General features: G+C 43.3%; 1 protein-coding gene across 9 annotated transcripts in view; it reads right to left on the bottom strand.

The window, feature by feature from the left end:
* The window catches only part of TCOF1 (treacle ribosome biogenesis factor 1), a 145,603-nt gene extending 131,983 nt beyond the window's left edge, over positions 1–13,620 (bottom strand). For 4 of the 9 annotated variants that reach the window (XM_033927390.1, XM_033927393.1, XM_033927388.1 and 1 more), the window contains exons 1-3: positions 13,262–13,620; positions 9,396–9,502; positions 2,502–2,620 (exon numbers count right to left, since the gene is read on the bottom strand). In XM_033927390.1, the coding sequence (XP_033783281.1) occupies positions 2,502–2,620; positions 9,396–9,502; positions 13,262–13,369 (334 nt within the window). In that variant the 5' untranslated portion in view covers positions 13,370–13,620. Of the gene's footprint in view, positions 1–2,501; positions 2,621–9,395; positions 9,503–13,261 lie in introns of those variants that run through there. The other 5 variants (XM_033927391.1, XM_033927387.1, XM_033927389.1 and 2 more) reach the window with 4 other exon arrangements.
* Positions 13,621–16,023: the final 2,403 nt, after the last annotated feature.

Genomic DNA, 16,023 nt, shown 5'->3' on the forward strand with positions numbered 1-16,023 from the left:
AGAGAGCACTGAGTTGCCCTCGGGTTTGTCTTGGATGCACAGCCTCCTGGCCAACCAGTATAGGCCTTCTCAAAGCAGTTGAAATAAAGCACATAAAAGGCATGAAAAACATATGAAACTTTCCTTCACATGCGCTACCCAAACCACTGATGCTTTAAAATTGAGAATGCAATTTCAGCCTGAAAAGCATGCCCAAACCGCGCCTGAGAGCAACAAACCCAACAACATGGTGGGGCTTTGGATTCATCTACTGTGACTAAAGGAAAGAAAATTATCAGGTAAGGACATAATTTTACCTTCCTTGTCATCAACAGCAGATGAATCCAGAGACTAGTGGGATGTACCAAAACAGTTCCAAACATAGGGAGGGAAATAAACAAGCAAACTTGAAATCCGCCGTCCCTAAATCCTGTCCTGCAGCACATGTCCAAGGAGATATGAAATTCCAGAGAGTATGGATCTCATGAGAGTATGTATCACATGTGCTAACCCCCATAACATATGTGCCCCTCCATGAATAGAATGAGTGCAAAGCAGCCTATCGTGACCACCAGGCCCCAAATAACCTCCTGTGGAATGAAACCATCATGTCTGGCCATGGTCCTTAGCTGATGGCAAAACCCATAAGCACTATCACAGACCAGACCCTCTCCCCTAGCAAGATTCTAGGGCATCAAGCCTGGAAACATGACAAGTGAAGACTCCCCCTCTAACTGCAGCCCTCTCAAAGCACAAAGTCCATAGGGCTCCCACAGGAAGCAAACTGATGACCAAAGTCAAGAAGACTGCCACGAAGTGACATGTGTCTTCCCCAGAGTCCCAAGGAGATACCGTGGCAACCTCAGGCATTGAGGTAGCTGATCCAACTTCCAGTCCACTCTTCCACATGTATGAGCCAAGAAGAAGTGGAAAGAATAAACTCTGATCAAGAGAGAAAGAGCTGTAAACTAACCCGCAACTAGCCTAGCCACAGCTAACTGTCAGCCGGCCAGGCTAAACAAGGTACACTAGGCCATAAGGTACAAGGCCAACCCCCTCCTGTGCGGCGGCAACTGGGGCCAGCCGGTTAGTGGCGGCAAAGGCAGCATTGTCGGAGGTGTCGTCCCTCTTCCGAGAGGAGAAAGACTGATGGCGGCAAAGGCAGCTACAGTGATGCTCCTCCCCCCCCCCCCGAGCTGCGGCGGGAGGGAAGGGCCTCGGCCAACCACCCTCAGGGCCTACTACTGCCCGCTGCTGCCAAACCTAGCTGCAAACAGTGGACTTTGGCAAAGCACAGCTGCCATGACACCACACTCACCCATACCGTCACGGCCAACCCGGACCGGCACAGGGAGCAGCATCGTGAAACTCCTCCCGTGTCACTAATGGCAACACTCCATTCCAAAACACAAACAGCCTCTCCCCCCCCCCCGCTCAAAGACATGGAGGGAGGGAACGGAGTAACCAAACATGACCGGGCACGACTAAGGCCGAAGCCTCAGCTTCCCTACATGGGAAAATAGTAAAAAAAACTCCTCCTACTGCTTCTCCGAAGAGAATGGCGACCTCAGTAGCTCCACACCCACAGAATGAGTGAGCTTATGGAATTTAGGTAGCCAGGTTCTTCAGGAGGAGGGGGGGGGAAGGGACCTTGGAGAGCTCAGGTGTTGCCCCCCCCCACAGTTGGCACCGTACAGCCAACATCCCGTAGCTCAACTGGGGCCTAAGCCACAGGAATATTTCTCAACTGGGGCCTAAGCCACAAGAATATTTCTCAACTGGGGCCTAAGCCACAGGAATATTTCTCAACTGGGGCCTAAGCCACAAGAATATTTCTCAACTGGGGCCTAAGCCACAAGAATATTTCTCAACTGGGGCCTAAGCCACAAGAATATTTCTCAACTGGGGCCTAAGCCACAGGAATATTTCTCAACTGGGGCCTAAGCCACAAGAATATTTCTCAACTGGGGCCTAAGCCACAAGAATATTTCTCAACTGGGGCCTAAGCCACAAGAATATTTCTCAACTGGGGCCTAAGCCACAAGAATATTTCTCAACTGGGGCCTAAGCCACAGGAATATTTCTCTTTTCTGATCCAGGAAACTGAAGCTGGTAGCTGCCAAGCCTGACTCGAAATTTACCACAAAATCCAGCTGTGAGGAACCCATCCAACAGCCTGCTGGAGATAGAGTATACTGGTTGGCCAGGAGATTGTGCATCCAAGATATACCTGAGGGCAACTCAATGCTCTCTATCTCCACCTGCTGGTTGATGGACATAATCCCACTAGTCTCTGGATTCATCTGCCGTTGATGACAAGGAATGAAGATTTTATGGAATATTTTTTTCCCTCCCAATATCCATTTTGGCCATTCTAAATCCACATGGAGACCACTAGGGTTTAATGTAGCAAATAGGACAAGATAGCATTCTTTCACAACAGTTGAAAACTTCTTCCTCAATAATTCATACTGAGCAGGTTATCAACTGTCCACATGCTACCAGCTTTTCACGGTATTTACCTCTCTCATCTTTCTCTGAGCTTTCTGAGCTGCTGGCAGGGTCCGATACACGCAATTTCTTGGGCTGAAGGTCTTCGGGGATATCGCTGGCTTTCCTTTTCTTTGCATTTCCTGAAGAACTGAAGGGAAAATGTTACAAAAATCAGTGCAACTCCTTGAGAACTCAAACATTTTGGGAAGAAACTTGAAAGAAAGATTAGGTACTTACCTTGATGATCTTCTTTCTAGTAAATAGGCACATCATTCTTGAACACCTGGGTTGTCAAGCCCTGGTTGTGAGATCCTGTGTAGAGAGTCTCACTTACATTCTTCCTCTCTGCCTCCCTTCACTCTGGGCTGTCCTGCAACTCCTCAGTTTGTATCAAAGCAGATGGTCAGCCTTAGAGAAGAAATATAACAGAGAGGGGTATGGGGACACTCCCTGAGAAACAAGTCTTTTCAAATTTGCTTTTCATTTTTCAGCTTGCTGATAGTATTTTTCAACGCGAAGCAGTGCTGAGTTCCCGATGAAGGTTCTTTCCTTCAAAATGGAGCCCTGTTAGACCTTATGAGCTTGCAGAGCAATCTTGGGGCGTTTGAACTTTCTTTTTCAAGCCTGAAGATAAGTACAGTTTGTTTCCACACTTTTTGATCCATCAATGTTGTGTGTACACCTCTATAGCTGTGACTTTTAAATTGTATGCTTCTTAGAGCAGCAGGGTTATATTATTGTTTAAGACACTGATATATTTTGCACTTTTTTTGCACTATCACAAAAAAGACGGTAAGGGCCCAGGGATGTATCACAAGTTACCTACCCTTTTGGAGTTATTGAGTGACAACTCTGTATTAGGGGTTTCTGATTACCCTAGGTGTGAGTTGTGATTACTGAGGGCCCTCCGTTTTACACCATTTATCTATTTTGTGTTATTATTAAGTCTCTCTGCTGCTCTTGGTTTCACATATGGCAGGGATAGATCCTTTTGATCTCTACAGTTCTTATCTGTCCCTTTGGGTTATATATATATTTTGAGAACTACTCATATCAAAAACATTTAAAATGAGTTAAATGTAAATCATTTAACCTTTAATTGGCAGATGGTGAAAATGGCTGCTTTACGTAACTTGAAGTTGAACAAAAGCAACAGTGCAAAGTAATAGGCATTTGGAGATGCAGACCTCCCATAAGAACCATAGAAACACATGTTGCTTCTGAGCAACAATGCCAAATAAAATGTTTAAAAAAACATAACAAGGTGGAACAAACAATCCACCTACCTGAGCAACCTGCACTAATAGTCCTAGAGCTCTTAATGATACTCCTTGATCCTTTCAATATAGCAATGGTCTTCTCTATACATGTCCTTCCTGGATAGAAACAAGATATCTTGCAATCAGGCATATCCGAGACAGAAAGCAGGCTAAAGAAAATTTGGCAAGACGGGCTTCAAGAATGGTGCATCTATTTACTAGAAAGAAGATTATCAAGGTAAGTACCTAATCTTTCCTTCTAGTGCAATAAGTACATCATTCTTGAACACTTGGGAATCTAAGGCGGGAGAGATGAGCCTGCTGAAAAGTATTGAAGACCCAAACACAGAATCCAATTTTGCCACTTTGTCGACCCTATAAATCTTTGTGAAAGTATGAAGAGAGGACCATGTGGCCGCTCTGCAAATTTCTTTAGGGGAAACTGCTCTAGCCTCTGCCCAGGAGGAGGTTATTCCACTAATGGAATGCGCCTTTCTGCTCCCAATATAGGCTGAAGAGATGGCTATACGAATCATCTCAAAATGGTTGCTTTTGAAGCCAGGCAGCCCCGGTGGGTAGATCCTGCTAGCACAAAGAGAGGATCTGACAGACGGAACTCATTAGTGACTTTCAGATGTCGAAGCCACACTCTGTGAACATTGAATTTTGTCACTCTTCTTGGATTCTGAGGGCATGAAGGCAGGTAACTGTACTTCCTGGTTTACGTGGAAACTCAAGACTACCTTAGGAAAGAGGGAACTGTACGCAGAACTACCCCATTCTCCAAAATCCTGAGAAAGGGTTCTCTGCAGAATAAAGCCTCCAGATCTGGCACTGAAGCAACCATCACCAGAAACGCTGTCTTGACAGTCAAGCCCATCAAAGATGTCTCCTCCACAGGCTCATAAGGAGCTCTAGCAAGGGCCCACAGGACGAGATTAAGACTCCATGTTGGAAATGGTTGGCTTACTGGAGGATGCAGATGTAACGCTACCTTCAAGAATCCAGATACATCCGGATGAGAAGCCAATGTTCTTTTGTTAGCCTGAGCTCTGAAGCATGAAAGAGCCTGCTATCTGTACCCTGAGTGAGCCAACCACCAAGTCTTTTGCAAGACCGTCTTGAAGGAATGTTAGAACCAAAGAAATTGATGTTGTGACCGGGTCCGCAGTCTTCTGTGCACACACGTCCTGGAAGCACTTCCAGGCCTTCACATAGATGGCCAATGTTGATTGCTTCTTGGACCTCAGGAAAGTGGCAATCACAACTTCCAAATAGCCTTTGCACACTAGGGCTGCTCACTCAAGACGCATGTCTAAGACCAAAGCGCTCTGGATCCTCTAGGGCGATGGGCCCTGTGAGAGTAAACCCGGATGACAGGGCAGTCTGAGACCCTGGGCCCAGACTTACCAGATCTGCATACCACAGTTGCCTTGGCCAGTCTGGACCTACTAGAACTACTGGCTCCGGGAACAACTTTATTCTCCTCAGAACTCTTCCCATCATGGGCCACGGAGGAACACATACAGTAGACCTACCTGTGGCCATAGCTGGACCAGGGTGTCTAAATCAGTGCTTCCTGACTTGCTTCTTCAGCTGAAAAACTGAGTTGAATTCTTGTTGGCCACTGATGCCATCAGATTGAACGTCAGGCGCCCTCAACGACTTGCAATGCTCTCGAATGCCTCCTGAGATAGAGCCCATTCTCCAGGATCTAGGGTCTGATGGCTGAGAAAATCCACTTGCACTTTGTCTACTCCTATGACATGTGCTGCTGAGAGAGCCAACAAGAGATCTCTGCCCACTGAAACATTTGAGTCTCCAAGCCTAGAGGAGGCACTCTTGATACCTCCTTGTCAATTAACATAGGCTACCACCACTGCATTGTCACAAAAGACTCTCACCACTTGGTTCTGCAGACAATTCCCAAGCACCTTCAGGGCTAGCCAAATAGCCTTCAGCTCCAACTGGTTGATCAATGACCTCCACCGAGATGCCGACCAGTGTCTCTGGACCATACGCCCTCGCAATGTGCTCTCCAACCAAAGTTCCTGTCATCTGTCATCTGTATGACCCAAGAGGAGATGCAAAGCAGCAATCCCTGGGACAGAGACTGCGGCTCCAGCCACCAGTTCAGACTGAGGCGCTTCTGACGTCTAAGGTAGAGGCATCTGCAACACATTTGTTTGCAGAGGCCAAATGGATAGTAGTGCAGCCTGGAGAGTGCTTAAGTGCGCCCTTGCCCACATCTATAGTTGCCACCATTGATCCCAGCACCTGCAAGTAATGCCAAGCTGTTGGCATTGGCTTGTCCCAAAAGTTTCAGATCTGTTGCGTGAGTTTTGCTTTGCAGGTTTCTGGTAGAAAAACTTTGTTCTCCTTCATGTTGAACCAGATACTCCAGGAACTACTTGGGCTCCATGTGGCTTTTTTGGATATGTATCCCCCAACCCAGACTCTGTAGAAGTTGGATCACATGCTCTACTGTTGTCATTCCTTCAGCTTCGGAAAAAGCTCGTATTAGCCAATCATCCAGGTACAGATGCACCTGTATTCCCTCCTTGCGATGGTGTGCTGCTACCACACCCATCATGTTAGTGAAGGTGCATTGCACCATTGCCAGCAGAAATGACAGGGCTGAGTACTGGAAATGTTGCTCCAGCACATGAAACCTCAAGAATTTCCTGTGATTCTGAAAGATGGGGCTATATTTTTTTTTTTCCAAATCTTTATTCATTTTAATACATACATCAAGTGTACATTAAATACAAACTATCATAATACATTATCACTTGAAAATTCCATCACAATGTGTATCTAAAAGCTTTATATCCCACCCCCCTCCCATAACCATACACAAATAATAAAATTCATATGTATATTAATCATTTAAAAATATGCAATATATATATGCAATTCTCCCTAATTCCCCCACCCCTCCCTTCCTTCAATTATCACATAAGGAAGATGGGGCTATTTAAATATAGAAACATACAAACATGACGGCAGATAAAGGCCAAATAGCCCATCTAATCTGCCCATCCACAGTAACCATTATCTCTTTCTCTCTCCGAGAGATCCCACGTGCCTATCCCAAGCCCTCTTGAATTCAGACACAGTCTCTGTTTCCACCACCTCTTCCGGGAGACTGTTCAACGCATCTACCACCCTTTCCATAAAAGTATTTCCTCAGATTACTCCAGAGCCTATCACCTCTTAACTTCATCCTATGCCCTCTCATTGCAGTTTCCTTTCAAATGAAAGAGACTCGACTCATGCACATTTATATTATGTAGGTATTTAAATTTCTCTATTATATTCCCCTCTGCCGCCTTTCCTCCAAAGCATACAGATTGAGATCTTTAAGTCTGTCCCCATATGCCTTATCATGAAGACCACACAACATTTTAGCAACCTTCCTCTGGACCGACTCCATCCTTTTTATATCTTTTTGAAGGTGCAGCCTCCAGAATTGTACACAATATTCTAAACGAGGTCTCACCAGAGTCTTATACAGAGGCATCAATACCTCCTTTTTCCTACTGACCATACCTTGCCCAATGCAACCTAGCATCCTTCTAGCTTTCGCCGTCACCTTTTCAACCTATTTGGCCACCTTAAGATCATCATATACAATCATACCAAGTCCCGCTTTTCCGTTGTGCACATAAGTTCTTCACTCCCTAAACTGTACCGCTTCCTTGGGTTTTTGCAGCCCAAATGCATGACTTTGCATTTCTTAGCATTAAATTTTAGCTGCCAAAATTCAGACCATTCTTCAAGCTTCGCCAGGTCTTTTTTCATGTTATTCACACCATCCTGCATGTCTATTCTATTACAGATTTTAGTATCATCTGCAAAGAGGCAAATCTTACCCGACAACCCTTCAGCAATATCATTTATAAAAATGTTAAAAAGAACAAGCCCAAGAACAGAAACTTGAGGCACACCACTGGTAACAACCCTTTCCTCAGAGCGATCTCCATTGATCACTACCCTCTGTTGGCTTCCACTCAACCAGTTCCTGACCCAGCCCGTCACTTTGGGACCCATCCCAAGGGCACTCAGTTCATTTATTAGACGTCTGTGTGGAACATTGTCAAAGGCTTTGCTAAAATCTAAATACACCACATCTAGCGCACATCCTCTATCCAATTCTCTGGTCACCCAGTCAAAGAAATTGATCAGATTTGTTTGACAAGACCTACCCCTAGTGAATCCATATTGCCTCCAGTCTTATAATCCATAGGATTCCAGAAACTTGACCATTCTCTGTTTTAAAAGCGTTTCCATTCATTTGTTTACCACAGAAGTCAGACTTACTGGCCTGTAATTTCCTACTTTTTCCTTACTTCCACTTTTGTGGAGAGGGATCATCTTCGCCCTTCTCCAGTCCTCCAGTACCACTCCTGACTCTAGAGACTCATTGAAAAGGTCAGTCAGCGAAGCTACCAGAACTTCAGCACCCTTGGATGTACACCATCTAGCCCCATTGCTTTGCCTACCTTTATTTTAGCTAGCTCCTCACAAACACAACCCTCTGAAAATCGAGACAAATTATCTTATATTAACAAAAGTGTGAGCTAGTCAATCACCAGAGTTCCTACCGAAAATACCAGCTTAATGAACAAAGCATGTCCGTATAAGACTTTTATTGAAATGGAAAAAGGATCTCAGATATCCATACCAATGGCACATTTGTGTCAAATGGTAATATTTGGTTGATGGTATCTATCATCGATCCTAAAAAAAAACCTTTTATTACCATACTTTTCAATCTATAAGACACACCTGACCATAAGATGCACCTAAGTGTAGAGGAGGAAAAACCAAGAAAACTAAATTTGGTTCAGAATTTTTTTTTCTTGGTTTTTCCTCCTGTAGGTGCGTCTGGTGGTTTGGTGCGTCTGATGCTGGGAAGTCTGTAAGAACTGATGACAGCCAATCACGGAGCGGCACGAGACCAGGCAGGAAGCACAAAGGTCGCGCTCCTGCCTTATGCACTGCTCTGCAGCTAGAAAGGCAGCCATCCAGCAGGAGACCGCGCTGGACCACTGCCAGTTAAAAAAAGGTAGCGGGGGTGGGGAAGGTGTATTCGCTCCATAAGATGGGAGAGTAAGCCTGTGGCAACTGTGCAACACAAAATTAAGCAACTTCCCTTGAAGAAGCCAATTAGTGTGAAACGGATTTGGCTTCCATAGGGTTTGAAAAGATAAGTGCTTATTTTTTGTTTAATTCAGTATGCCATATACAGCGTTGCTAATGGTTTGATTCTGAACGATTGCTAGCTCTCTGTTTCTCTATCAAGTATGATAGAGAAAATGATTTTTGTTTGATTGAATATTTATAAATGAAAATTAAAAAATTAATATAAATAATCATAAAAAATATTTAAATAAAGTAATTTCAAATGGCGTTTTTTGACCCATATTACCCTAAACCCCTAATTGGTGTCTTTCCATTGATCGGACTCCTGGGGTTCTTTGAGGTCTTTTTTCCTCCGTTTGGACATTAGTGTACATCATATGCTCATTTTAGTGTTCTACATTGATTGACTATCTTGAAATAAATAAAATAACTACTCAAAATCCTGTGAATCAATCAATCAATGATTGTGCCTTTTCCTTTTGTACCCTTCCCTCAAGATTTTCAAGAGATACTCACTTTATCCATTCTTTGTAGATGTCCTGAAATGAAACAGTCGGCGAGGAAGTTTTTTTCCAGTCTGTGTAGATGTCCAATAATGAAACTGTTAGCGAGGAAACTATGTTCTGTCAGTAAAGATAAGAAGAGAGAAATAGTCATTTTATGAGACAAGTTCCAGAAAAAAAATATATATATCAGCAGAATATGTTCTTTCACTTTATTGCTGTGATCTTCACTTTTTTTGCAATAGAAACCATATTGCCAAAAAGAAAACAAATTGGCGACAGCCAAGATCATTGCTGGACAAAGCAGACAAGCACACTGGGCTGTGGAGCAGAGTCCTCTAATGACAAAGCTCTCCCAAGAGGTTCCCCCTCAGGTGCATTTGGAGAAATCTAAGTAAAATTAAAAAAAAAAAAATCTACCCCAGAAATAGGGAAATAAACCATTTAATTAGATTTGATAAAATTGGTCAATGGACCCCAAGTCAATTTAAACAACTTATTATTACCCGTTTGTTCAGAATTCATTTTCTCGTACTTATAACACAAGAATAATGAATTCCACCAAAAGGTGAAATTTAATCTATCAAAATTCTTCCAATTTGTAGTCACTATTTGCAAGGCTACCCTGGTCATTATACTGAAAGACTAGAGAAACTGGGGCTCTTTTCACTGGAAAAGCGGAAACTTAGAGGGGACATGATAGAGACTTACAAGATCATGAAGGGCATAGAGAAAGGGGAGAAGGACAGATTCTTCAAACTTTTGAAAACTACAAGAACGAGAGGGCACTCAGAAAAATTAAAAGGGGACAGATTCAGAACCAACGCTAGGAAGTTCTTCTTCACCCAAAGGGTGGTAGACACCTGGGAATGAGCTTCCAGAGGGTGTGATAGGACAGAACACGATGTTGGGGTTCAAGAAAGGATTACATAATTTTCTGAAGGAAAAAGGGATAGAAGGGTATAGATAGAAAAATACTACATAGGTCCTGGATCTGATGGGCCACCGCGTGGGCAAACTGCTGGGCATGATGGACCTCTGGTCTGACCCAACAGAGGCAATGCTTATGTTCTTATGTTCTCTTATGTCTATCTATTGGAGGAGTAGGAGATACCAACGTCCCACAGATTACCGCTTCGTACAACAACGGAACCGCACTCTCCAGAATCAAATTAATATGTCCCCATATAGACTTCCAAAAATTGAGTATCAAAGGACAATAGAACAACAGATGATCCAGTGTCCCTATGTCAAGATGACAGTGCCAGCATCTATTAGATTTTGAACTATCTAGCTTTTGTAATCTAACTAAAATTAAAAAAAAAAAAAAATCTACCCCATCGTACACACTTTCTCCTTCCCCTCATAACACTTTCTTTATCCCCAGATCCTTTCCCCAGCACACTCTCCTCCAATTCCATCCCAGCTAGTCCCAGTCCCCATCTGCCAGCCTTCACCATTCTCTCTCTACTTCCTACCACTTCAAGCCGACTCTCACACCCTCTTCCCCCATTTTTCTAATTCTTCAATACTTTCTCCATAAATGTGTTGGCAGTGCCCCTGAACAACTCTCTTCTTTTCCTCTGACATCACGTGACTCTCAGCACGCTTGAACTGCTCATCACCCCATCTCCCATGCTGCTCTCTGTTTTATGAGAACAGTAAAGGAGTTTAGACATGTGGCTCAAACTACAGAAAACTTAATGGTATAGGTAGAAAACAGGACAAGTGATATGGAAATGTGTCAGTAGCATTATTCTGGAAAGAAGTGGAAGAGTCACTGGGGCCCCCAGACCTTGCAATAAAGAACACTGCTTTATTGGAATGTGTTAATACATTAGAAACCAAATAGAAAAATCTCCTCAAAACTAAAAACAACAACAACAAACTTTTAGTGAAAAGCTGTAGCCTGCCAAGTGAAGGTGTTCTTAAAATTTGTCACAGTTTTAGAGCCTACACAAATCAGATGGCAATACATTTCAGAATTTTGGTCCTGCAACTTTGAATATAGAAGAATGATATTCATTTAAGTTGATAGATTTGCAAGATGGTATTTCTAGTAGGTTCTGAGTAGATGATCAGAGCTTTCTTATTGGCTGATAAATTTGTAATACTGTAGCAATGATAGACGAGACTAGGTTGTTTAAAACCTTGCAAACAGACAGTAGGATTTTAAATATAATATGCTGTTTTATCGGAAGCCGCCACAGGGCCCAGACACTCCCAGCAGGAGGGATGCTCATTCCCTCCCACTGCGGGGTCTTCCGTTCCGACACCTCCCGTACCCTTCAGATGACCAGCCAGAGGGATGCCTACTCCCTCCGGCCTGCAGGCCCACCTCTTTAAAATGGTGGGTCTTCCCCTTCCCAGTGCATCCTGGGATGCACTGGGGAGGGGCCTAAGGTGTTGATTGGCCCAGACGCTTAAGGCCCCTCCTTTGGGCCTATAGCTACACTAGGCACATGGGCCTGATATTCTGTCAATAGAGATCAGCTTTTTGCTGATCACTGCAGGTAGTTAAACCCAAGTATTCAATGCTGGGCCATGTTCAGGCTTTGACACTGAATATCAGGCCAGCTAACACATAGGTGGATAAGTCTGATATTCAGGACTTAACCAGCTATGGGTTACTGTAGAAGATAGGACTGAATTTTATGCAGTTAACCTGAATACTGTATCAGCATGTACACAGTCAAGTACTGATTCCGTCCCCAGGAATGCTGGTCTTAAGTTTGGCGTTAACCCATTACTTTCAGCGGCACTAACCAGTTAAGTGCCATAGAAAATTAGCAATTAGCTCCAAACAGGTGATTTAACTAGCCAGGGGTCGTTTCTGGCTGGTTAAATCGCTATGCATATCAATCCCTTTATCTTTACTTAAAGGTTCTACACAGTTGACACCACTATCATTAGCCCTAGTGTTTAAGCTAAAAGTTTTCACTTTTATCCTTGGTGATATGCAACCAGTATGTATTTCTCATTTTCCTTATCACCGTACTTGTAGCGTGTGCCTTGTTGAAATCTGGTACTGGTATTATAGTACGAGATTGCAACATGAAGGTGCTCAGCAAAAATCAAGCATAGAAATGTATTCCCTCACACCTCATAAATAGCAGCTCATGTCTAAAGACCTCTTATATGTAGCGTTATGTTAATTGTACTTAAAAAATATGAGAAAAAAAGATCAATTCACTTGCACCAAGCTTTACTTCAGGGGTAGATTTTATAAGTAATGTTTAAACTAGCTTAACCACCTATATGCCATACAGAGACAGCTTTGTATATCACTTTTAAAAAAAAGCAGTTTTCCCTCCTGTGGCATTAATTCCATGAGTACTCAACTACTAGGGAGACAATCATAAATACTCTGTGATAGTATAAACATTCTCAATCAAAAATCACAGCTCTAAATATAATCAATAGTTGCGTGTTACATTGAACAATGTTGGTTGTAGGGTTTGAGCACTTTACATAATTAAAAATTATTTATTATATTTAGAGCTGTGATATTTGATTGAGAACATTAATTCCATGAGAACACGTGACCCTTTTCACACGCTTTCACTACCACTGATCATGTTCTCTTTCCAACAGCAAAACTGAACTACCTGGACTTGCTCTACCCACAGTTATCAGTGCCTTAGCTTCTATTTTCTTTTAGCTGCACTAAGTCCATTATGTCACACATAATATTTCACTACCTTACTAAGTTTTCACCATCTCCCCCCCCCCCCCCCCCATTGCATTCAAACTAAATAAATAAATCTGAAGGCAAAACAAGTGCAGCTGGAACCTGAAAGTCCCCCACGTGCTCGCGGGCACTATCCCCTCTGCATTTGCACGGCACTAAGCAGTAGGGGTCTTTTTCACAGGGATTACCTGGTCACTTTGCTGCTCTAGCTGTTTAGCTGCCTTTTTGCAGCCAACCTGCACGAGATGCTGATAAATCAAGGCCAGCAGCTCCTTCTGGCTACTAGTGCTTGCCATGCTGCAACAGGCTCTCTTCCTCCCCCCTCCAGAAGCCCCTCCGCCGGCGACCCTACAGCAACTCTGCTAAGAGCGCTCGAGGATTTCTTGCCACTTCTAGGCACGCTCTAGCACTTTAACGCGCCAGTCCGCGCTCCGACACCAGCGGCATCCACATGCTGCCCTTTGACCTTTCACTTTCCCAGGTTCGTTTCCGGTTCTCAGAGACCGAGGCGCGCCGGGAGAGGTAGTTCGGCCTTCCTCGACTGGCGCGTGCTCGCGCTCTCTTTCGCTTTCTCCAAACAAGGAAGGCTTTATTGATCGCCCCTTGTGCACATGTACACACGCTACCATGGCAACGGACGGAAGGGAGCCGTTCCGAGCTGCCAGCCCAGGTCACACATAAAGATCCCAAAGAATGGAACAGATTTTTTCCCCAAGCCATCTTAATAAAGGCTTATGGACTTCTCTTTTAGGAAATTATCCAAACCTTTTTAAGACCCTGCTATGCTAACTGCTTTTCACCACATTGTCCAGCAACAAATTCCATAGTTGAATTTAATCAGGAAACTAATCAAGAATTTAATCAGGAAATGCTTTAGACTTTGGCTTCTTGCTGCAGATGCAGATCCTGCAAGTCATGTGCATTTATTAATACCTGAGCAATTGGCTCACGTTACCTCCAGTCTTAGGTTTTAAGAGGCATCAAAGAAAGCAGGAGACATAATAATAATAATTTTATTCTTATATACTGCCATACCGAAAAAGTTCTAGGCGGTTCCCAACAAGCTAAGCTAGTACATACAATACAGATAAAATACAATAGATTGGAATGATAGAAGCTTATAACAGATAAAAGCAGAATGAATTTACAATACAATGTAGATGAAATACATCAGATTAAAGTAAGAGAAACTTATTGACAGTTATGTTAAGTTACCCGGTTCCAGACTGGATACTTTTTTTGCCCAGGGGTGCATAAATGTACACACTTAGATTGTAGAACTACCCTTTTAATGGTTAGATTTATTATCACACTTGTTTTCTTAATATTATTCTTTCCAGGCTTGAAAAGAATTCCACATTTCCTACATGTCAACACTTGGTAATCTTTTACTGTTCCCTAAAGAAAGAACTTCCCAGTAAGGGAAATTTTCCAAGCCAATTATTGGAGTAAGTAGTGATTTACTCACATAAATTAGGTATTTGAAAATTGCCATACACCCATAGCACCCAAACCTGTTTAGATTAGGTTGATTCTGGAGACATGTTTTGGGTGGCTTGGAAAGTAACTTGCACAGATTTGATTTTCAAAATTACCCACAGACTTTATTTTACAGGGGCCAATCTCAGAGTTGCCTCCTGTATTGTAAATTTGTGCATCACACGTTCTAGTATCTAAATCATCCTGCAAAACAGGGTGGGTATGCAGTAGGGTACCCAGATGTCCAGGAAAACTCAAACGTGCTCTTTTTAGAGGACTGTCCAGAGGCTGGGGTAGGTAGGATTTCCAAAAACCGGCATGTTTCTGGGTTTTGGAAGGCCCCAAGTTCGGGGCCATGTCTGGAGGGCCTCTGAGCATGCACGAATGCAACGTGACATCATCATGTTGCATCTGCACTTGCTCGGAGGCTCTGCAGATATGGCCCTGAGCTTGGGGAAGAAGAGACAAAGTCCATGTGGGTGCAGGGCTGAAGCGGAAAAGGGTGGGGCTGGGGGGTGAAGTGGGGCGTGGCTAGGGGCGGAATGGGGCAGGGTTGCATGTCCTCTTTTTTTGCCAACAAAATCTGGTAACCCTAGTATTCAGTGATGTTACTGCCCTGGCGGCAAGAGCTCAAAACCTGAGGTGAACCTGATTTCCTCTAATCCGATAAGGGGCCCTTTTACTAAGCTGTGTTAGGTGCTAACGTGTGCCTAACACAACTTAAAATGGTGAACTGTAGGATGCTTTTACTCTTTCAGCTGAACACTCGACGAGAACACTGACCTACACCGGGTGTAGGTCACCACATCCACAAATTCTCCTTGAGAGACCTACTCGGACCCCTGATGAAGACTCTCAAGGTCGCAACACGGACCGTGTTGGTTCCTCTCTCTTGACTAAGTTGTGGATGATACTCGATGCTTTAAAGAATTGTGGATTACCTTTTTGTACCGATAAAGCCTGCATCAATAACACCAGACTCCACAGTTTCTTTTGTTTTGGACTTTCACTTTCCTGTGGATTCAAAGGGGCAACCGCGTGATTGTCTTGAACTGTAGGATGCACTCAGACGTCCTGCGTTGTCAAATCTGCGCATAGTAACTGCTTACTAAAAAAATGTAAATGGGTATAGAGCAGTGGTCTCAAATTCAAACCCTTTGTGGGGCCACATTTTGGATTTTTAGGCACTTGGAGGGCCACAGAAAAAATAGTTAATGCCTTATTAAAGCAATGACAATTTTGCATGAGGTAAAACACTTTATAGTTTATAAAACTTTCCTTTAACAGTTAAAAGGAAAGATATATAAACTATAAAGAGTTTTAACTTATGCAAAATTGTCATTTCTTTAATAAGACATTAACTGTTTTTTCTGCGGCCCTCCAAGTACCCTATTTTTTCTGCAGCCCTCACATTTAAAGTTTAATATCTTTTCTTTCTCAAAACTGACACATTTCAATCACTATATTGAAA

Source organism: Geotrypetes seraphini, chromosome 18 (assembly GCF_902459505.1).
Source record: "Geotrypetes seraphini chromosome 18, aGeoSer1.1, whole genome shotgun sequence".
In the NCBI taxonomy this organism is placed as follows: Eukaryota; Metazoa; Chordata; class Amphibia; order Gymnophiona; family Dermophiidae; genus Geotrypetes; species Geotrypetes seraphini.